The 23095-nt window shown below is 38.2% G+C and overlaps 1 protein-coding gene across 1 annotated transcript in view; it reads left to right on the forward strand.

Moving 5' to 3' along the window:
- Positions 1 to 6633: 6633 nt before the first annotated feature.
- The window catches only part of LOC133021663 (contactin-associated protein-like 5), a 91782-nt gene continuing 75320 nt past the window's right edge, over positions 6634 to 23095 (forward strand). Inside the window, exon 1 of the mRNA XM_061088610.1 lies at positions 6634 to 6706. Coding sequence (XP_060944593.1) covers positions 6634 to 6706 — 73 coding nt within the window. The remainder of the gene's footprint in view (positions 6707 to 23095) is intronic.

A 23095-nucleotide genomic window follows, 5' to 3' on the forward strand; every position in this document is an offset into this window, starting at 1 on the left:
ATTAGCAACATTTATATCTGCAGCAAGCAGCTGTTTTCATCAGGAAACTAAGCTCCAATAACCCGCTGTCTGCTGCTGTGTGTGACTCTGTTACTGACTGTATATACCACTGTACACCCAGCAGCACGCAGTCAGCAAATATAGATACTGAGCACGGTGGAGCATTTAGCAGCTAAGAGGCAGATATTTCCCTCAGGAGTTGAGGGAGATCATAGCACAGCTGAAAGGAGAGCGTTGAGTATTGGACACAAACGTGGCTCTGTATGAATCCTAACGCTGCTCTATGTCAACAATCAACTGCTCGCCAACGCGTTTTCTACCTGAACTTTATAAAATGATAATTTGTCACTTTACAGCTTCTTCGGCTGCTCCACAGTGACACAGGTAATCAGTTAAATTAGGTTTATGTAAAAATAAAAAGATACAACAATAGCTAATGTAAGTACTTTGACAATTTCCTGACCACGGCCTCTATATGAAGATTGATGGCTCCCTAAGAGTGAAGCCAAGCATCTCGATCTCCCCCAGCTGACTGGCTGAAGCATAAGTCATAAAACCTGCCTCTACCATGTTGATGAACGGGACATGGACCAAACTAAAAGAAAGCAGTAAATAAACAACCAATAAATACAAGGCTAATAAAAACATTTACATAGAATAGTGGGAGGAAGTGGAGACATATTGCTCATCTTTACAAATAGTTCATAGTACCAACAATGAAAAATACAATTACAATTATAATAAAGTTATAGAGGGCAATAAAGTAAAAGAGGACAACGTAAAAATAGAATTGTTTCCAACGTTCTATCTTTCAATGAACCCAAGTACAGTAAACAGACATTGTTTGTATAATTATTATTTGCTTGTAAACTGTAATCTCAGATTTTCCCATATTCAGCTGAACTGCATGTGCTCTGAATAATGACCCAAGGTTATGCTGCAGTTAACTGGCTCTAATTGGCAGGAAATGTACTACCTCTATGTCCCTGTGTTTGTTTCAGGAACCTTCCTGTAACTTTTCAGTTCAATATCCGTTCTGTTACAGGACGCGGACTTGAAATTAAATGCAAATGTATATGCACACAGTTGACAAAACACACTAATTCCAGGAGATAAAAGAGAGCGGATTTATTTTCAGTGCGTACGTCTGTGGCTGTGACAAAAAAAAAGCTACAGAGGGTGAATTTCTCTTTATAGTTTTTATGTGATGTCTCTTTTCTTGTGTTCCTCACAATTACCATTATATTCACACATTAAACTACTGTATACCTTTTCTTTTTTAAGTTTATGTTTTCAAAGATTTGTTTATCCTTTCATTATAAAATTCCACATATCTGACGCTCTCGCACCAAAACAAAACTCTGCGTTTACTTGTGGAATGACGTGACGTTGGTGAGGAAGCAGTAATATATGTCAGAGCCGGAGGGAAAAGCAGCAGAAGAACAACACATGAAACTGAGCTTCTTCAAAATCTGCCTCCACGTTTTTTTCTGATTTGTTTTTTGTTTTTGCTACCACAGAGGAGCAATACATTGTAAACTGTACTTCATCTTAGTGTGTATATTCCTTCTTTATCTGCACTGGTACTGCAGTACAGCGTAGTTGTGCAATGAAGTGTATGTAGTGTGAATTGTATATTGCACAACGTGTTTAATAATGCATCCTGAATCGGAGCTAATGTTGGTAAATGTTTCATATAATTTGAATGACTATGTGAATAATGCTTGGTAAACCTTGTAAAACACAATTTGCATAGCTTTACTTCATGGTGGTAACTAGCCAGAGTTTCTTCTGTGAGCAAAATTGGAATTAGGAGAATTAATGATTCTCCTCTCAAAAATGTGTTGACACCCCGGTGTGTGTGTGTGTGTGTGTTTGTGTCTATCTACAAGTAAGTAACTCAATAATTTCGGTCAAAGGTCAACAAATCTAGGGTCTGAAAAAACCTTTTCCAACATATAACCACAAAATACAGTTACATAGACAATATGCAGAGTATATTTATCAGGCAATGGTTACCATCATATGACGTGATATAATTAATAATCATAATATAACAATAATAAACAATTAATACTTTTTAAAAAGCGCTTACAAAGTGCTTTACATGGTTGAAATGTGGTAAGTTGGTTTCAGGATTTAGACAAATAAGATCAGAAAATCAAATGATATTGATATAAAACATAAAAATTCAGCATTAAAACAATAACAATAAAATAATAAAAAAGATAGATCATGGAGTTTAAAAATTGTTTTGAAAAAGGGATTTGAAAGTTGTCCCGAGCATGGTAATGAATAAGTCACAATGAAGTCAGAAATGATGCCATGCATATTTCAAAAATCTATTTTCCAGCTATCTGTGCCTCCTATAGGACTAAATACATGTAGAATACCTGAAGCTTATATAAATTGAAAAATAATTTATGATGGTATGGTTGGGATGCAACATCCTGATGTCACTATGAAACCTTGAAATCATTTCATAATCCAATTTAAAGCATATTGAGATGAATCGATCATTCCTTAAACGTTATAAAGAAGTTAGCATTGAGTGATATATATTTAAAGTGTGTGCAGGGTATGGTTCTCTGCTCCAACGCTTATCATTTATTTGAATTTATCTCTGATGTTTGACAAACATTTTCACATCTGTCTTCAGAAAGAAGAAAGTTTCATGCGCTCAACTTAAATATGACGCCAAAACCAATCATGGTGCGAAATGAAGCTAAACACATTGTGATATTGAAACTTGAAGCCGCCAACACACACACACACACACACACAAACACACACACAAGCAACTGTCTTTTTGGGGAAACTGGAGACTTCTTGTTTTCAGTGATTAAAATGCAGAAATAAATTATCTGCATATTCACAGTCTGCTCACAGTTCAATGTGCAAAAGTAATTTTTAATTTTTAAGTGACTCAATTGTTAGCGGACACATTTTAATATTCCAAGCTGCATACTTAAATGTGCCTTCAAACATGTTTGAAGTGAATAAAAAAACGCCCCTGACATTTATAGTGAGAACAAAGACATTTTACCAACTCGCCATAACAACAAAAGTAACAAAGAACATCAGCCTGTCGGACATCTACAGCATCAATTCAAAATCAACTTTAATGCTGTTTCTGCAATGAAGACTTTCTCCAAAGTGCTGCATTATGTGGACAGTGAAACTGAGAAAGATATTAGTCCAAAAAAGGACTGAGTGCCCACACAAGTGACATCGCTGCAGCCTGCAGACGTCTCCACATAAATAAAACTGAAATACAAAGAATATAACACGTCCTCAGACCCAGAAAATAAATGCAGTGTTTACTTGGAGAAAACGATGACCATGTAATATGAGCAGTGAAACCGCCAGAGGGGAAAAAACTGGAGAGAAACACATAAAGCTGCACAATGCACCACTTCTGCTTCCTCTGTTAATTTTTACTACGTCTATTCCTCTATGGCTTCCACTATTACCATCTCATTCATCCCTTCAACTATATCTTGTATATTTTTGTTCTATTTTACTGATTTGGGGCAGCAGTTAAGCCGTTTGTCTCAATATTGTTTTAGTGACATGCAAAACATGGCGCTGAATGGTGATAATCGTTGGTCCGTTGCTTTGGCCCAGACACATCCCAACATCTATACAAAGTGTTACAGTGTTAATATGATCGTATAAATGCTAATAATTTAAGAACAACCCTGAGCATAAACATCACAAACAACACAAACATATCAAAATATGTTATGTAAGAAGATAAGATATGACTTCATTAATCCCAGAAGGAAATTCTTGTATTAAAATATTGGACATGATATGGCCTGGGGTGAGCGGCATGTTTACATATTTATCATCTAGTATCATAAAACTACCTCATTTCCCTATGTGAGCTTAACATATAGGTGATTCTTTTGTGCAATCAGTCATGTTCCCCAGAGGATGAATTACACTGAATTTGAAGATTCTCTCTCTATCTCTTCTTTTTGAGATAAAAACTTCAATATAGTTCAATATGTTGTAACTCACAAGAAGTTTTACAGATGTTTTGTTATAAACCAATAACATTGCCTTCAGCTTCAGCCATACTTTGTGTTTAACGATAGTTTGTCACGATCACACAACAAACGATACAACTTATAAAGTGTAAATAATGGCTCTATTACACATATTCAGTTATAATAGATTAATAATGATAAATTCTGGGTCATCCGGTTGGACTGTTTCACCTTCAGGAAAAGGGCAGAACATCCTCGGGATGGAAAACAGCTTTTTAACAATTTAACAATCACAGATAAACTAATTCATGAACTGTACTGCACCAAAGTAAGATGGTTACTAAAGAGCAAAATAGGATTTCTATATTCTTATAGCAAAAAGGTATCAGGAAATTGCAATCCTGGAGGTGTATGAACACCAATTAATCAGCTCTAACAAAAAGAAAGAGAATCTAACAAAGGAAAACAGCTTTTTAACAATTAGAGACAAGACAGATTATCGTACAACCTTATATTTGCTTTTATGTACTACTATTTTAATAACTGAGAAACCCGTTGTCCTTTATTTATGCCATAATACAATTTCTAAGAGCAAATTAATATGTATCATGCATGTAATGCAATTTTGCACAACTTTGTTTTGGGAAATCACAGATAAACTAATTCATGAACTGTACTGAGCAAGAGCAAAATAGGATTTCTATATTCTTATAACAAAAAGGTATCAGGAAATTGCAATGCTGGAGGTGTATGAACACCAATTACTCAGCTCTAACAAAAAGAAAGAGAATCTAACAAATATGAAAAAGGAAAATATTTAAAAAATATTACTTATTTATGTTCATATATCTTTTCTGGTTTTGAAATATCTTATTATTTATGTTTTTGAAGGTAAAGCATGCTATCAAAGCCAATATCAAAATATGTTATGTAAGAAGATAAGATATGACTTCATTAATCCCAGAAGGAAATTCTTGTATTAAAATATTGGACATGATATGGCCTGGGGTGAGCGGCATGTTTACATATTTATCATCTAGTATCATAAAACTACCTCATTTCCCTATGTGAGCTTAACATATAGGTGATTCTTTTGTGCAATCAGTCATGTTCCCCAGAGGATGAATTACACTGAATTTGAAGATTCTCTCTCTATCTCTTCTTTTTGAGATAAAAACTTCAATATAGTTCAATATGTTGTAACTCACAAGAAGTTTTACAGATGTTTTGTTATAAACCAATAACATTGCCTTCAGCTTCAGCCATACTTTGTGTTTAACGATAGTTTGTCACGATCACACAACAAACGATACAACTTATAAAGTGTAAATAATGGCTCTATTACACATATTCAGTTATAATAGATTAATAATGATAAATTCTGGGTCATCCGGTTGGACTGTTTCACCTTCAGGAAAAGGGCAGAACATCCTCGGGATGGAAAACAGCTTTTTAACAATTTAACAATCACAGATAAACTAATTCATGAACTGTACTGCACCAAAGTAAGATGGTTACTAAAGAGCAAAATAGGATTTCTATATTCTTATAGCAAAAAGGTATCAGGAAATTGCAATCCTGGAGGTGTATGAACACCAATTAATCAGCTCTAACAAAAAGAAAGAGAATCTAACAAAGGAAAACAGCTTTTTAACAATTAGAGACAAGACAGATTATCGTACAACCTTATATTTGCTTTTATGTACTACTATTTTAATAACTGAGAAACCCGTTGTCCTTTATTTATGCCATAATACAATTTCTAAGAGCAAATTAATATGTATCATGCATGTAATGCAATTTTGCACAACTTTGTTTTGGGAAATCACAGATAAACTAATTCATGAACTGTACTGAGCAAGAGCAAAATAGGATTTCTATATTCTTATAACAAAAAGGTATCAGGAAATTGCAATGCTGGAGGTGTATGAACACCAATTACTCAGCTCTAACAAAAAGAAAGAGAATCTAACAAATATGAAAAAGGAAAATATTTAAAAAATATTACTTATTTATGTTCATATATCTTTTCTGGTTTTGAAATATCTTATTATTTATGTTTTTGAAGGTAAAGCATGCTATCAAAGCCAATAACAAACCCATAAATACATTTGAATATGAGATACAAAAACATTGCACATACTTTCTTTCTTTGCACACAACATGAGTAAAATGGCAAAACTCCCAGTGAGACGATGCTTCACACTGATCCACGTTGAGCTGCAGAGTAAAGCTCATATATTGATTCATTATCCACCTGTCAGCGCCTGAACATACGTGTGGCATGTCTGCATTTTATGTGATGTCGGTGTAAAGTTCACAGGAGCTTGTGCACATCATGGAGGAGCTTCAGCTGCTTCTCTCTGTAGATCGACTGCTTGTGTGTTGCAGCGGCTGCATGTGCATCACCACAGTGCTCCTGTTCTTCCAATGAAGAGAGGGAGGGAGGGAGGGAGGGAGGGAGGAGGAGGAGGAGAGGGAGCGAGAGGCAGTGTGTCTCAGTCGGGGAGTGTCGTCGTGGAAGCGGGTTGCTCCTCCACATCCTTCCATGCCTCCGCGCCGGAGGAGCGAGGAGGAATATCCGCCCTGTCGCTGCCTCTCCGCGGACGCACGGATAAACCACATGACGCCTGGGAAGATGGTTTTTCTGCTGCATATGGTTTCCCTTTACACTCTGAGCGTCTTCAGCGGAGCCTCGGCCGCCTCTCACTGTGAGTATTTCACCCGGGCTCACCTGTGTGCTCCTGGCTCCTGGCTCCGGAGTGGAGGCTGCTGAGTTTTTACGCCTGGATGATGCTGCTGCTGCTTCTGCTCCAGCTTCTTCCTAACCCGGAGGCTGAAGCGACTGTTTTGAGCAGATGTGCTGAAGTTTAGTTGACGGTCTGTTTTTCCCAGAGACGTGTTTGGTTTGGGTTTGAAGTTGATATTTGCCTCCTGTCTTCCCTGGTGCGTAATGTGAAGGTCAAGCAAACAGGTCCGTTCCTCTTGGCGCACATGACAGGTGCAGCGCGCTGTGCAGCTCCGGCTCTGTCACGCACGCATGTTTCTGTTTCTTCGTTGTGTTGTGTTTGCAGGAGTCAGTGTTTGGCCATGATGAGGAGAAAGTGCTGAGTGGCCTCAGCTCCACTGTGCAGGAGGCTGCTGTCATACAGGACCCAACAGTCATATACAATAGTCTGATGGAGACGCTGCTTCTATAAACCGAGTTATTTTAGATTTAATATCAAGCTTTTTTTGAATCTGATTGCATTGACATGTGTGTTGATGTGTGTGGATTAGAAACACTATTGTAAGAGCTACTGGTTCTCTTGGCTTCTGAACAGTAAACTGAATCCTAAATACTGGACGACACAAACAATTGGAAGTCACATCTTATGCTGTTTTATTTATATTATAGAGCAATTGATAAATGGATACGTCAAGGAAATTATCAGCAGATTAATTAATAGTGGTAACTAGTGGTGGTTATAATAAATGATGTTATCCTATTAAGTTGTTTGAGAAATTGTGTACAAACCATATGCATCAATATACATGAATATGTATATTTGCTATAGAACCTGATTTTAAACATACTGTCAGAATCAAAGACAAATCCAATGGACATTTATATAAGATAAATGTATTAAATTAATCAAATGTAATTACATTTTAAATAACAATAACTCCACATACATGATCTCAAGGTATTCACTCAGTAATGTCTTGCAATTGTATTATACAATAATGCTATTTATTGTTATTATTATTATTAATATTATTATCATTATTATTATTATTTTGTAATAGACTCATTAGTGAGGTGTTTATGTGTCCACGCTCATCATCAGCTCTAAATAAGATGAATCATTTTCAAAATAACACTGATTTCAACAAACCTGAACATTATACCTTTAAAAAATGTAGGATTTTTTGCAGCCATTTTGCTTCAGATGATATTAACTTTACTAGTAAGTGTTTGCAAACGTGTCATAGTTACTAAGAAATACCTTTACAGGTTTGTCCTGCTATCTGTTATTCATCTTTACTTATAGTATTTGTTCCATGGTTTTGACATCATCAGTGACATCACAGCAAGTACAGTTTGAAATTAAGATGGGAGGGGGGTGTCAGGGTTTGGTGTCTGGACAACTGTTCTTAAGGCACTCGACAGTGGGCACAGCACTTCCCAGGGTGCTCAGAAACACACCTGGCAATTGAAGTACAGAAGGAGAGAGAGACAGACAGAGACACAGACAGAGTGAGAGAGACAAAGAAAAAGACAGAAACAGACAGACAGAGAGACAGGCGTCACACAGTGATCTGGGGATTTATTTGCAGGACAGCAGCTGGGTGAATGTCGTAAACTGGGCAGCAGATCGGGGCTTTGGTTGTTGATTTTACACTAAATGTCAGATTTCAGACAGAACACATCAATATATACAGGGTCTGTTCGCTGCATCAGTGTCTGTGTGCAAGTATGTGTGTGTGTGTGTGTGTGTGTGTGTGTGTGTGTGTGTGTGTGTGTGTGCACGCAGCCAAAGCACACACGGAGAACAATTGAAAAAAGAAAAAGTGTTAATTAAAGCACATCCTGCCTCCATCACAAGACGAGACAGAAGACATAGAGCAGTGATATAAGAGCTCAGGCTGTGATTGGTTCACCTGGACGCTACAGCAGGTTTTGTCTCCAGACCAGGATGGAATAATTTCACCCTTTTTTTTTATCAGCTTTTTATATGTCGCCTGTTTCTGAGTAACACTCACACAAGGTGCTGGTTTCTCTTCACCTTAAAAACCAAAAGATTTAATATGAATTGTGTTAATTTATTTCAATGCAATTTCTTGACATTACCCACATGGACACAACAAATAATAACTATATATATGAAGCAAACAACCTAAATAAAGCAAACATTAAAATGTATATTGAAATTAGACAGGAAGTAGCCATAGCTCAACAAAAACTCAACAGATTAAGTTTCCTTTATAATCCTTGACAAATTACTCCTTTTCACACCTGATTAGCAAATTACCAACTAAACACAAAGATCGACGACTTATCTCCACTTCATCCCGCTGAACAAAAATTAAGCCAAAATTAAACAGGTAATCAATATAAAACATATTTAAGATGTGATTAGATTTTGTTTTTATTTCTGTCCCTGTCCCATCTGTTAACATGGAGGAGGTCAGGACCTGTACAACAGCCAGCCAGCAGTGGGCGATCCAGATGTTCTGGCATCACATTTGAGGCGCTGCCATTTTTATTAACAGTCTGTATGGCAGATCATTTCTAACCAGGACAATCATGTTCTCCAGAGGATAAACTTTATCGTTTTCCACTTAATTCACCTACAGGTCTTTTTTCTGCACATGTACAACTTTTTACCAATTTACAATTTTCATTTAAAAATAGGATGACGTTTTTTCCTTTGTTTAATAAACACCTTCTATCATGCTCCCTGGAGGATGCCCCTACCTTTAGAAATAACACGAACCATCTGTTCGTTTCAAACAACATTTTAGTATCGCCGGATGTTTTGTTAATTTTTTCCCTTCATTAGATCAATACACCAGAGGCATGACATCACTTGATCTGTTTGTCTGCTCTCTGAGGGCAAGTGTGACACCGGGCTTGTGTTAGAGTTTAAGCACTTTATGTTAAGGTGAGGAACTGAGCTAAACTGACAGCTGCATTACTCATTTATGACAGTCCCGTGGTTCTCAGATGTGTGCTGTGATCAGGGCTGACGTGCCGCGCAGAGACGGAGCTCTGCGATGCTCCTGGAGGTCAAAAAGCTGCTCTCATATTTATCGCTCGGGAACAAAGGGATGGCTGGGGAGCAGGGCAGAGCCGTGTCGTGGTTGTGTTGTGTGGCCTTTTTCAGGTGGCGGGTGCTCTTCCCCTCATGGAACCTTTTCCCACTTTGTTTGGCTTCACAAAGAGACAGTGACGCAATGTTGGTGATGTCGTCGCTTAGCCGGTCATCGATCAGCAGCATTTAATTGATGCTGTTTCCCTAAATGACAGTTAAACTACATTTTTTTCTAGATTTTAGTTTAATACAGTAATATTAAGATTAAGATACATTTATTTATCCCACAGACATGCACAGGCACACTCATGCAAGGGGAAATTAAACCTCTGCTTTTAACCCATCTGGTGCAGGACACACAGAGCAGTGGGCAGCCTTGTACGGCGCCCGGGGAGCAGATGTTGGGGGAGTAAGGTGCCTTGCTCAGGGGCACTAGACAGGGTAGGGAGAATCCTCTTGGATTTTTGGACAGATCAATCCAGGTTCGTGTAATTGTTGTTTCTCCGTTGAGTCGAACTAGAGACGAACCAGAGACCTTTTCTGCCCATAGTCCAAGTTTCTGCCACTAGTCCAGCGCCTCTCCCTAAATATATACTCTATTAAAGGGCTGATGGGCAATAAAACATCACTGAGCTGCTAAACTGCAGTCTTTGGTCTTCAGAGGAATATGAACGTGACATTTATCGTGATAGTTAGGAATATCGGGAGATATCTTGGTCCTATCTACTCTGCAGGGAACTTCGGTAATCTATATAAAAAGCTTCTGTATGTGCATATGTAGAATCTTTAACAAAAGGCACAAGGTTTGGTGGATGCTTCTGGCTCCTGTTTCGGCGAATCACGATTGAGCCAGCTTTGGTTGTCCATAGGTAAAGCAAGAGAGGTGGAGCACTTTAAATGGAATTCATCACCTTTTTAATTCAGCGGTATTCACATGAAGGTAACTTTCATTGGAGTCTAACCTAAATGTCGTCTGGACCTAAAACACCATTCATAAAGTGTCACTGTTTTTTGTTTTGTGTGGAGAAATATTTGACCCAAATTATCTGCCGTTGTACCCAGAAGCCATTTCATCGTCACACAACAGCAGATGGACTGAGGGATTGTTTTAACATTAGCCTCATGCTCATTGTGGCGGGATCCACCCTCATGGGGATTTACACAACACAGGCTTGAGATTCTGCTCCATGTTTACTCGACACATCATTCCTGCAGATTTACCAGCTGCACGTTCGAGCTGCCAATCTCCCACATCTCGGAGGTGATTCTGTTGACTGACGAGGCCACTGAAGTTCACGGAGCTCACGTTCAGGGTCACGGTCACGACACCAGTTAGAGACAATGTTTGCTTTATGACACGGAGCATGATCCAGCTGGAAGGAGCTGTTGGACGATGATAATTATAATATCAAAGAGCTATGTTTATAGGCTTTAAATATATGATCAATAACACGTACATTACAACAGTATTAATAGTAAAGTTCATTTAGATGAATCAGATCAGCTGATATCGATAATTAGCACAATCAATTTTGCATTATTATTTCTTTTAGATTTAACAACAGTGATTTTTGTTTTAAACTTTTCTTTATGAACATTGAGTGAGGAACATTTGCTAAACATTTTACAAATCAGAGGCAGAAGATTATACCCACTGTGATTTATATACATTTAACATTATGAATGTCACTGAGCTCTGAAGTGAATTTGATAACTTTTAACGTAACAAGAAGAGTCAGGTATGACATTAATTTGACCACAGCTACCTAGTAAAGTTTAGTTTACTGGACATTTTGAGGTGAGCTTCTTTGTTGGTTGTCAGGATAAGGATGGAGGGCTGGTATCAGATTTGTCTTGGTGCACTCAGCACTAAGCTCAGCTCACCTTATCTTAGCTTAGCTCGGTGTGTGGGCCGGAGGCTGCATATGTTTATCCTCGGATGTAGACCGTCCAATCAGTCTACATTTTTCAAACGATATAAGCTTCAAGTTTTGTCTATAGTCGTAAAGTTTTCAGAGATAACTGGGAAAATGCAGTTTTTGAACTATGCAAGACGTGATTTCTTTGTTGTCATGCAACTTTTGCAATGACATCATATGATGGGAAATCGTTTTTTAATCTATACAAGCTTCAGGTTGTCTCTTCAACTTTTACGAATCAGCTTTAAGCTTTAATCATCTGGTGTTTTCCTAGTGGCGTGTTCCAACCATGTTTGTGCTTTTGAGCTATTTTGTTCGAACACGTTCATACACATGGAAAAAAACAATCCTGTTTCCAGCAAAGCCATCGAAAAGATACAAATAATGAAAACAAGATATGAAGAAACATTTCCTTTTATATAAATTTTTTACAAAAATGATATCTGAAACTATTCAAAAGAGAAAACGATAAAACTAATGTAACATTCTTTTCCAATTTATTTAGCGATTACATCCATTTTTCATAAATACCTATTTAATTTGTTACTTTCACCACAATGTTCTTTCAAGGCAGCCTTTCCTGCTATGATAGGAAACCCAAGGCTTTCATTAGCTGATAGGACCCTTTAACTACGGGTTCGTTGGAGGAATATTGCTACAATTACAGTGATTTCTTCACAGCAGGTAGAGGCCGCTGCACCAGACATTCATCTTTTATGAGCTTGAATCTGTTCCCCGTGTGGCAAAGCACCGCCCACATATATTTACTTAAAATTTTCCCTGCTTCAAGTCAGCTCAGCAGGCGGATACTTCACAACTAATTATTCCCCATCTGAAGCACCTTGAACGTGCTAGAGCCGAGCTGGCATTCAGCATAATGGCAGGAGTGATGGTGTGTGTATGTGTGTGTGTGTGAAGGAGTCGATGCAGCTGCAGGTTCACTCATTGCAGATTCATTCATTGCTAATGAATGTGGAGCAGGCAGTGGAGGAACACCTTCCGCTGTACATATTCAAGGCGTGATGAATTTATCAGAAGGTAAACGAGGCAGAACAGCAGGGTGTGACAGGTGTGCCGGCACTTTTCCTCATGTTTAAACATATAATAATAAAGTTCTTTCATTTACAAAAATGGGTTTCACATCCAAATCACAGCTCCTATTAATACGTGTCCCCCACGTCCACAAGCAGATCCAATTAAGATCTGATCACTCTGCGCCTGACGTCACATCCTCCTTCTCATTTGCCCAGAAAACAACAAGCAACCAGAATGGGCACATGGAGAGCGTGTACCTCCATCAAGTACCTCCATCAAGGTTAGCAGCTCATCTCGCCATTTGAAACAAAAATAAATACTGGATCTGCTCCAAACTTTAATCATCTCAGTAGTTTTGAGTAATCCTGCCTACAGAAAATGAAAGATAAAAAAAATAACCTTCTTGGTGCAGGCAAAAAGATAGAAGACGATGGAAGCCATACATGAAGCTTTAATTTTGTGTTATTATGTTATTTACCGTGGCCCTGGAGCAACAATCACAACAACAGATCAGGAAACACAGCGACAAAGAAGAAAACACAACAACAAATCACGTTTTCTCAGTATTTTAAAGTGTGTCCGTCCAATCAGCAACGAGACTTGTTGGTACCTTTTCCATCAGAAGTCATTTGCTATTGTATTTTGTAAGATGATGTTCTAATTTGATTTTCAGGGCCACTGTCTTTGTTTCTTGCCGTTCGAAGCAGACAATTTAATTGTCAGGTGTGCTTTTGTTTGGTTTCATCTTCACTTCGTTCACAAATGTCTTGAATTACGTCCAAAGCTGATGACTGAGGCTATGACGTTTGTTTACTGTCTATGCTTCAGCGCTGTTGGTTTGAAACAGACATGTGGGCGATGTGTTTTGTCCCCTGTAGTTGTTGTATATGGATTGACAATGCAGTTGCATTTAGACTTGGTGGTTGAAGGTGAATGTTTGACAAAATCAACTAGAATGAAAAGTAGAGCTCAAAGATCTAAAGACGCTGTTTTGAAACATAGCACGACATATGACAATATAATGACAAGAAATAATATCTGATTATGTCACAAGGATTACCCTCCTCTTAACTCTGATCCCATGTGAGCTTTTTGTAAAAAAAATTTCTGATATGTCTCAGATGTTGGCTGAAGCTCGGCATTAAATCTATTTATCCCTTATTTTAATATGTTATGTTGCAGTTTGATCTGTCAACTGAAAACATGTACTCTCAAAACTCATCTTAAACTGTAACTAACTGCAGTAGAACTGGTACTCTATGTAAATATATACAGTATGTTCATTTTTTACCAGCATCACTATTGCCTGTATTCTCTGTTTGGTTTTGTTGTGGGTTTATTTCATGTGATAAAACCGACCAGGTAACATCAAAATTGCTTGATTTTCAAAGCTGACGATGCATAAAGCAGCACTGCTGCAAATGACTCTGTGTTTACAGATCTTTGGTTAAAATGAGCAAATGCAGCATTTCTGTGCTCCGTGCATGATCTCTGAGTGACTGCGGCTCTGCGGAGACATGAAATGGAGAGAGCTGCAGTTTGAGTTTTACCTCACTGAGATCAGTTTGTCCCTTCTGATCTCGGATTTTCTTGGCTGTGATACACAGACGGATGCTGCTGTCTTCACTCTGTCGTTTCAGGGTTTTTTATGCATTGACTGCGAGCTTGGAATGTTAGTGGTAAAGTGATTTACTCTATTTGTACTGTCAGTATAGTATCACGACATGTGTATCATAATGTATAAAAGATGCATTATAACAATATAAGGATTAGATAGGATTCTCTAATTTAATATAATCCTAATCTCAATGTACAGATTCTGCAGAACAGGATTTTAGGACGGTAAACTTCTGGTTTCCTTTTTTCAGTTGGACCAATCGCGTTAGAGGAGGGTTTGATTGGTGCTGAGAGCTAAAGTGTTGAAACACACAGAACGAAATGCATCAGCTTCATTTATTTCATTTATCTGCATTGATATATAGATGGAAAATAAAACGATATAAATGATCACTGTGATATAATTTCTGCAACCGTTACTAAGGAGCAGAAGTCAGTTTTCAAACATAAAATAAATAATAATGTGACATTTATCCTGATAATTATCTTGATATACCTTTTTACCACAATGCCCAGCCTTACTCTGAAAGGACTGTATTATTAATCAATAAAAACTTCTGAATGTGAGTTTGTAGAACCTGTAGGTGAGAGACAGTATTTTAGGGTTGGTAGCCTCCTGGTATCTGTTTGTAGTTTGTCCAATCACGTTTGAGTCGGCTTTGTTTACCCGCAGGTAAACAGTGGGAGTGGAGAGCAAAAGAAACCGAACACTATCTGCTTTTTAACTTATCTGCATTCATATGCGTATAGTTGTTGGTAGAGATGATCCCAAAATGTTGTCTGAACCTAGAACATTAAAAAAAGTATCACTGTTAGTGTTTCCTGTGATTGAAGAAATTAGTCTATTAACGGTTCCACCATCTTCAGAGGAAGCCCCAAAATATTGATTGTTGTCCCCAGAGCCTAATTAACCAACAGATGATGGACGATGGTCTCCAAGAGTGAGCCAATCCTGTCAATTAAATACCTGATAAACATGTCTCTCTTATGTACATTTCCATTATTATTGATGTCCTTCAGAGATACATGGAATGGATATAAAAGAGACCATTATAATCATTTATAAACATAATATGACGTGGAGAATTTAGCCTTCAGAGGCTTTCTACCAACGTCAGCTGAAGGCTCAGTGTATAAGGAGTAACAAAAGATTGCTTGTTGATTGTAATGAGTCTGAGGAAAATACAATGGATACATGATATAAGACTATTTGGAGAAATAATTTCTGCCTGATCTCTCGGGAGCAGAACAAAATCTATTGTGATGAATATGGCGCCAGTGAAGGCCTTTCCATTTCCAGCTGCATTGGTCACACAGCGATGCTGCACCGATTCCCAATCTATAGAGTGCAATGAATATGCTCCAAATAGCCGTGGAGTCTGAAAGTTTCATCCTCTATTTATTTTCTGTGTTACTGGCAGAGGGTTTGAAAGGATTATCAACACCCACTTTCTATCGACTGTGCCAATAAGATGGATGAAATAATCAGCGAGGGACGGGTACAGTGATGAAAAATGAGACCAACAAAAAAGAAAGACCCTGTTTGAACATTCAGGCTCCAGAATGAACAAACTCGGCTTTAAATCAGAAGGAGAAAAAAAACTGCAGAGGTCTGCTTGTTGCCGGCTGGATCTCACATTCTGTATATCACAGGTTATTATTGTAATTACACTGTGTGATTATCTGAGGAGTAGGCACGGGTCTGGATTTTCACACTCTGTGATTTGATATTGATTATGTTGTTTTCGTATGGAACAGAAAAAAACAACCAAAAAATCAGGGGGTGCTTTTTTCACAGGATCAGCATTCGGAGAGAAAATGAAGCGGCTCTAGATGCAGTGTGACTACGATGCAGTGTTTCATTTAGAAAACAGAAAAGAGTCACTTTTAAAACACGTACAGCAGCCTCTCTAATAAAAGCAGCACACTGCAGCAGAGAGAACATAAAAACCAAACACCCGTGGGCTGTTCACTGGTCTAAATATGAACACTTCAGAAATCGATGCATTTCAGTTTAGTTCAGTGTATTTCCTGAGGATACACGTTGAGTTATTGGCCACAATGACAATCCGATCCTTAAAAATATACCTTCACGTTGAAATAACAACTTTAGTCTTCTAAGCTTAGACTGATGTGGCATTAATTTAAAAAATGTCTTTCGCTTCTCCTCTTCCAATACTCCAAACCTCGTCTGTGCCCTCAATGTGTACTCGCCCAGAAACCACCTTTACTCAGGTTTTCATAGAAACACTTTTTGTGGGACTGCAAGTTCTTCAACACTGGACATGGCCATTTTTATGTTGTGTTCAGTTTTCCCCTCGGTCGGATGTAACAGACCCACTGTGTTCTTCCTGAGCCTGATCCAATACTGAAGGGGCTGATTCATATCTATGAAGGTTTCAATTATTGACACGACACAAATGAAAGTTTTAACGGGTAGCACGCAACTCCGGAAACTCAATCCACTGGAGAGCAGATGTATCTCTGCTGGAGTTGTTTGAGCTGCAGAAGTGTTTGTTCAGAGAGATGCTTATTTTACCTCATGAACAATCTTCAGCTTGGCACAAACACCAAAGACCAGACAAACCCAACAATTGCAAGGTTGGAATTATGGCTCCTCCAAGTGTTTGCATTATCTGCTGCTGATCTCCCACTGTTTGTCATGTTAGCCACAGAAAACATACGAATGAGCAACTCTTTGCTAATAAGGGAGGAAGGTAGACGGCTCTGTTACAGCTGCATTCATACCGTATTGACAGAACTGGACAAAAACCCACCTAATTAGCTTCTTTTTTCGTGGCAGTTCATTATCCAGTGGAATAAACAAACTGTACATAGTAAATATCCTGTAAAAATAGCTGAAGCATTTTTTACTGCTGTTAATATTGGATGCCAGTATTTGTTTGTCAGCCAATTATTATCTGTTGTTCATTAGCACACCAGGTCACAATGAAATAATTTAAAACATGTTCGTTTTTCGTTTTAATTATTAATATATCCCTAAATTACACTGGTACATTTCTGTTTGTGTTGTATTCTCTCTATTTACTTTTCCTGATATTTTTCAACCGTCTTCTAAATCTCAGGGAGTGCCGTCGCGTTTCGGTTGTGTTGCTGCCTGCAGCGGTTCAATGACAATAAAGAATCTTGAATTTTATTTTTGATGTAACTGCCAGTGGTATTGCATGCACAGCCACATTCGTGCCAGCTGTTTGTTGACATGTCTGCAGCTGGAGATATCGTCAGCGTTAGAAATTCCAGATATCTCCGCTGCGGAATTACAAGCCTGAGGCTAATGTGAACACTTTCTCCTACTTGGTTGCTCATAATCACGGTTTAATTGATGTGACGTGAATGCTGCATTAGGAAATTCATTTTTTATTTCTCCAACCAGGGTGTCAGAACGCTGTTAATCTCTAGGATCGGATTATGATTGGCTTTTTTTCTCAGCCACTACCCATCCACAAAAACCCTGGGCATCAGGAAGTAGCCACTTAAGGATGTTTTAATCAGCAAATAACGTGTCGAATGACGGAACCAAGGATTTGTCACCAGATGGAACAGCAGTGTGTTTTCTCACAGTGCGTAAATATGGTTTTACTGTGTGTCGCTGTTGGGCTCATTCCGCCTGTTGCCGCAGCTCTGGAGCAGTAAATATTTCAGAAGAGACTCGGGGCAGCCCAGTGACACAGGCATCCTATCTATAAATGTGTCTTGTATGAATGACTGCCCTCGAAATGCGAATGTAAAGCGCTGCTGGGAAATTACCCTCCACCAGGAACCATTTCCTCCGAGACACATCTGGTATTTAAAAGAGCCTCTTCTTTCCCCATACAACTCAATGTGACCGACTCTCTCTATAGATTTTTTTTTCCACTCGTCTCAACCATAGTCAAAATAATAAATCAATGTTGGATATTTATTTGTGGGTATGCTGTGCTTTCAAATCTATCTTCATGCTTTTCATGATTGATCAACTCTTTTCCCACCTAATACTGTTTCAAACCGTCGTCTGAGGTCTCTGAAGGCGCCGCATGCACACTGCAAAGAGCTTCTAGTCATTATTCACCAAACATTTGAAGCAAACTCTCATTAGATACAGTATTGGAAGAGCGACCTCTGTTAATAAGCCTTCATTTAAAGGCTTGGTTTAAATTTTATACAATTGATCCTGAAGTACCTTTTTTTAACCTCCATGAAGGAGGTTATTAGGCCCCGAGCACTGATGGTGCGAGGACCCTATTATTTTGTATTCTTAGAAATGTGTCTGTTTGTTATCAGATAACACAAAAACTACAAGAGGGATTTCCATGAAACCTTTTGGAAGGATGTTGTGTGGGTCAGGGAACAAGGTGTTACATTCTTGGGTGGATCAAGATAAAGGGGCACATACAGGATTTTTTTTTTTTTTTAAACATTGTGAGCTGGATCATGGATCTTAATGAAAACATCAGACATGTTTAGGTCACATCCATATGAGTGTGCAAAATTTGGTCCAGATCAAGTGATCTAGTTCATTCTACTTCTCATTGTTCTTTGTCCGTCTGCAGGACTATGCAAAACGACAAATCTTTGCGATTCGGTTGAAACTTGAATTAGTGAATGTGACTTGAGCTTTAAGAGCTTTGAGTCGTCAAGACTAAAAAAGTCTGCATTTAATACAGAAGTAAAAATATAGGCATGTGTCAAGCTGTAATTTCTAGAAATAGGTGACATTTGGTGCAGATCTGGATAATCCTCTTAACGTATCTGATATCAACACATGTAAGTACAATATGGTGAGGAAGTGGCCAAAACATACAATTCATATACATTTATAACCTGAGGTTCTATTTTAAAGTCAGTGATAAGTTATGTTATGACTTATGACTAAGTTTCCAAGTCTTATCAATTATGTTACCAAGATTACAGTCCATAATAGTAATTATATAGTAATAATTACTCATTGATGCTCATTACTACTGCATATTTCCTCCTTATTACCTTATCGTTATCAAGCTGTAGTGTAAAATGCTGCCAGTAATCCCATAAGCCATCGGAAAATTAACACAAATCCTGTTTCACTCTATTCCTGATGAGGACTGAATAATTAATGTTTGGCAGATGAGATGTGTAGCTGTCGATAGCCCAGTGAAACATCCTGCAGGCTGCCTGTAAATGCCTCAGCGGCGGGTCCCTTCAGATTATATGCAGTGTTCAGAGAAATGAAGTGCTACAGTATCCAGTGTTTCTCAATCATTTGTATTGATGTGTGCTTCCTTGAATTCGGCCGGCGTTTGGTGCTAATTGTCAGCCAATACCTCAGCTCTGCTCGGGCTGCTGCTGAGCAGAGGTCACTGAGCTCCGAAGCCCGTCAGGCCCCGTGAGGTATCATATGAAGCTTTATCGGTGCCACACAGGGGTCTGAGGCCGCTCTGTTACCGGATACTATCACTGTAACCTTTGATATTATTGATGCTGTGGTCTGTGTTGACGGAACTCCAACAGTCTGCCTGTGCTCGTGTGGGTTCATCACTGTTATGTAGATGCTATGCATATATGGTTCCAGTGGTTTTAGATCAGAAGGATATATTATCGATGTTGTCTTTATTTTTACATACATTACAGAGGTAGATTCAAGATGCCGAACAGAGACATTCAAAACCACAAGGAGAAATGAAAGTAGAGTTTTAAACAGATTCAAACGAGTAGTTAAAGATGTAAAATAAATGTAAAGGTTGAATCTGTTTTTGAAAAGAAATTGAAAGAGAAAAATAATACAAATGAAATAGGTTGAATTGTTTAGAGTAATAAAATATAGATAGAATGAAATACAACGATGGTATGACGCTGTAAAATAGCTTAGTAAGAAGCACTTATTTAAAATGTTTTTGACCTGGTTTAAAAAATTGCAATGGACAGATCATTTCTTCTAGAGAACGAAAATTTTATAAAAATCAAATTTGATGAATTGATGATCATCTCTTGAGCAATTCAAATGTCAATGAGTGCCGCATCTCGCAAAGTTCAGTTCAGATCCACTTCAATAATGGAGGGAAGAACTTGATTTTAAGCACTGCAAACCTTAATCTATTATTATTAATATTATTATTATTATGTGTGGTTGAAACAGCTGCAGAATATCTTAGTAACACGGTTGTTGTTCCTCTCTCTCTCTCTCTCTCTCTCTCTCTCTCTCTCTCTCTCTCTCTCTCTCTCTCTCTCTCTCTCTCTCTCTCTCTCTCTCTCTCTCTCTCTCTCTCTCTGTCTCTCTCTCTCTCTCTCGGGCTGTGGACCTTGTTCTGAGTTTCTGACTAAATCAGTCAAAATACTCGATCACGACAAATTAACACACAACTTTGAAAAAATTGCTTAATTTGTTTTCAGGGTACAGAACATACACTATTTCAAAGCTATGCAAATTAAGACTTTGAGGTTTTTTTGGAGCCCTTTCAGAGAGGCAACAATGATTCATCCCATATTGTTTTTGTTGTTGTTCTTTTTCATTCAATTTTATTCAATGCAGCTTTTATAACCAGTGTCCCTTTAAAATCTGTTCTATTGTATCCTTATTTGCCCTGTTGTAATTTATCTCAAGACAGTTGCTCCTCCTCAAACAAACAAAAACCATTCAGTGAAAACCCATCATGTTCATTCCTTTAACTTCCTGCTGACTTCACTCTGTAAGAAGTTTCCTGCACAGAAGGCGAACGCTCTTTCAGGACGGACATGTTCAAGCTTTCAAAGATCCATTTTCAGAGACATGCAATTTAGATTTTATTTCTTTGACTTTTCCGTTCTTTGAAATATTAACAAGTAGAGGTAAATAAAATATTTAAACCCTATAACCCTGCAGGAATATTGAAACCAATTTGAGAAAAAACATCACTTTTATATCCTGACCTATACAAACACCTGTTTGTCTTTTATTTAAGAGTTGTTGAAAGTGATGGAATAAGCTTTTAAACCCTTTACTGAAGTAAAAGTATAAATAGGACCTCGTAAAAGGGTCTCCATTACCAGGCACAGTCATCTATTCATAATTCAATAGAGTGTATAATCAGTGAGGTGTGGTTATAGATGTGGAAGGGCTCCCCTAGCTATATAATAATGAATATATTATAGTGTTGCACTGCTATTATACAGAGTAATGTTGCACTGCTATTATACAGAGAATGTTTAAGTTGCATTTGGTCAAAATGGATAAAAGTTCAACGATATTCTTTGTATTTTAATGATCAAGATGCATTCTATTCATAAGGCATATGATATATTTCACATGGAAAAAGTATGTACGAGGTATTGCATTTTGTATTTTCTACATTGTATATATTTTTTTTTTTTCATACAAAATAATCAGTAATTTATAATGGAATAACAAGTTCAATGTGTCTCTCTGAAATGCAAATAGTTCAGTCACACGGACTTCTCCTCTAAGCCATGTATATGAGTTGTTTTTCATCATACAGGTTTGATCCACCCGCTGTAGAGGATCAGACCAGACTCAGAAGCCTGCTCCGCTCTTCCTGTTTCTCTACCTCCATCGCGTGTTCTATTTTTCTGAAATCCCTTTGGCATTTTTTCATATTCAACTGTTAGTACGAGACTCAATATCCTAGAGGAAGCTCAGGCTCCCTCGTATCTGGCGAGCCGTGTTTACTTGGCTTGGACGTGTGTAGTCAGCTTCAGGTGCGACGATGCCTCCGCCGCTGGAGCTTAAAATACCCGGCCCGATGTGTGGTACAAAAGGCACTTTGTTGTGATAATTGATTTCTTTGTGGAGGAGCCTCTGTTTCGTACACTCGTGTAAAGGCGCTCGCTAATGAGCAGAGAGGAGAGCATTGGAAAAAGCGACTGCATGTACAGGCTGAGTCGATTCCACTCTCAAACACTGAATAACTGACAGGGAAGGTTTCAAGGATCTCGTCTTATACCACCTTAAAATGAAACCTGTGGCCAGACGGCATTTGTGTTTCTCAGATACGTGATGTCGGTGAAATCAAAAGATGAAACAAGTTTTCATTTCGCTTGTCGCTGTGTGTGTTTTTTATTTGATAAGTATGAACATCTAACAGACTGAAGAGCAGAATGAAAGCTCACCCTGAATCTGAGCATGTTTGCAGTCATTCATCGGGGAGTGAATGGTAAGAAGAGAGCGTCTATTCATTTTAAAATGAAAGGACAGTGGACGGTACAAGGATATTGGAGATAGAAAGTATTAAAGGATGAGACTCGCAATATTTCCAATAAATCCTGAGAAAAGACCATCGCCAACGTAGACTTGATCCGTCCAGCAATAACTGTCTGTGTAAGCAAATCGGATGTACTGTAGCTCCTCTGAGCCAAAGAATTCATATACTTAAAAAAAAAGACTGAAGATAGAGATGCACAAGGCCTCTCCACTCCATCTGGTGTTTGTGACATCATTTGCTGCCAAAGCTGTCAATCATGACATTTCACCTGGTTTGAATAACTAATTAAAACCACATTTCTATTCATCAAGTTTTTACCATCCACACAGACAGATAAGACCTTGTAGGTTTAGCTGCAGCTCAACTCTTATTCATATGTACCTGTCACTCAAAATCTGTTGCACCCGAGAGTGATGTTCGTGGGCGCCCCTGTGCCCAAGCTACCGCCAAATATTGAATGAACTCTGTGGGAAACTGAAAACAAGATTCCTGGATCCGCCCATTTATGTGTATCACTTCTCGAATAGTTTCTTCTCCGATTCGTATTTCATCCTTCGACC

This window comes from Limanda limanda, chromosome 16, assembly GCF_963576545.1.
Source record: "Limanda limanda chromosome 16, fLimLim1.1, whole genome shotgun sequence".
NCBI lineage: Eukaryota > Metazoa > Chordata > Actinopteri > Pleuronectiformes > Pleuronectidae > Limanda > Limanda limanda.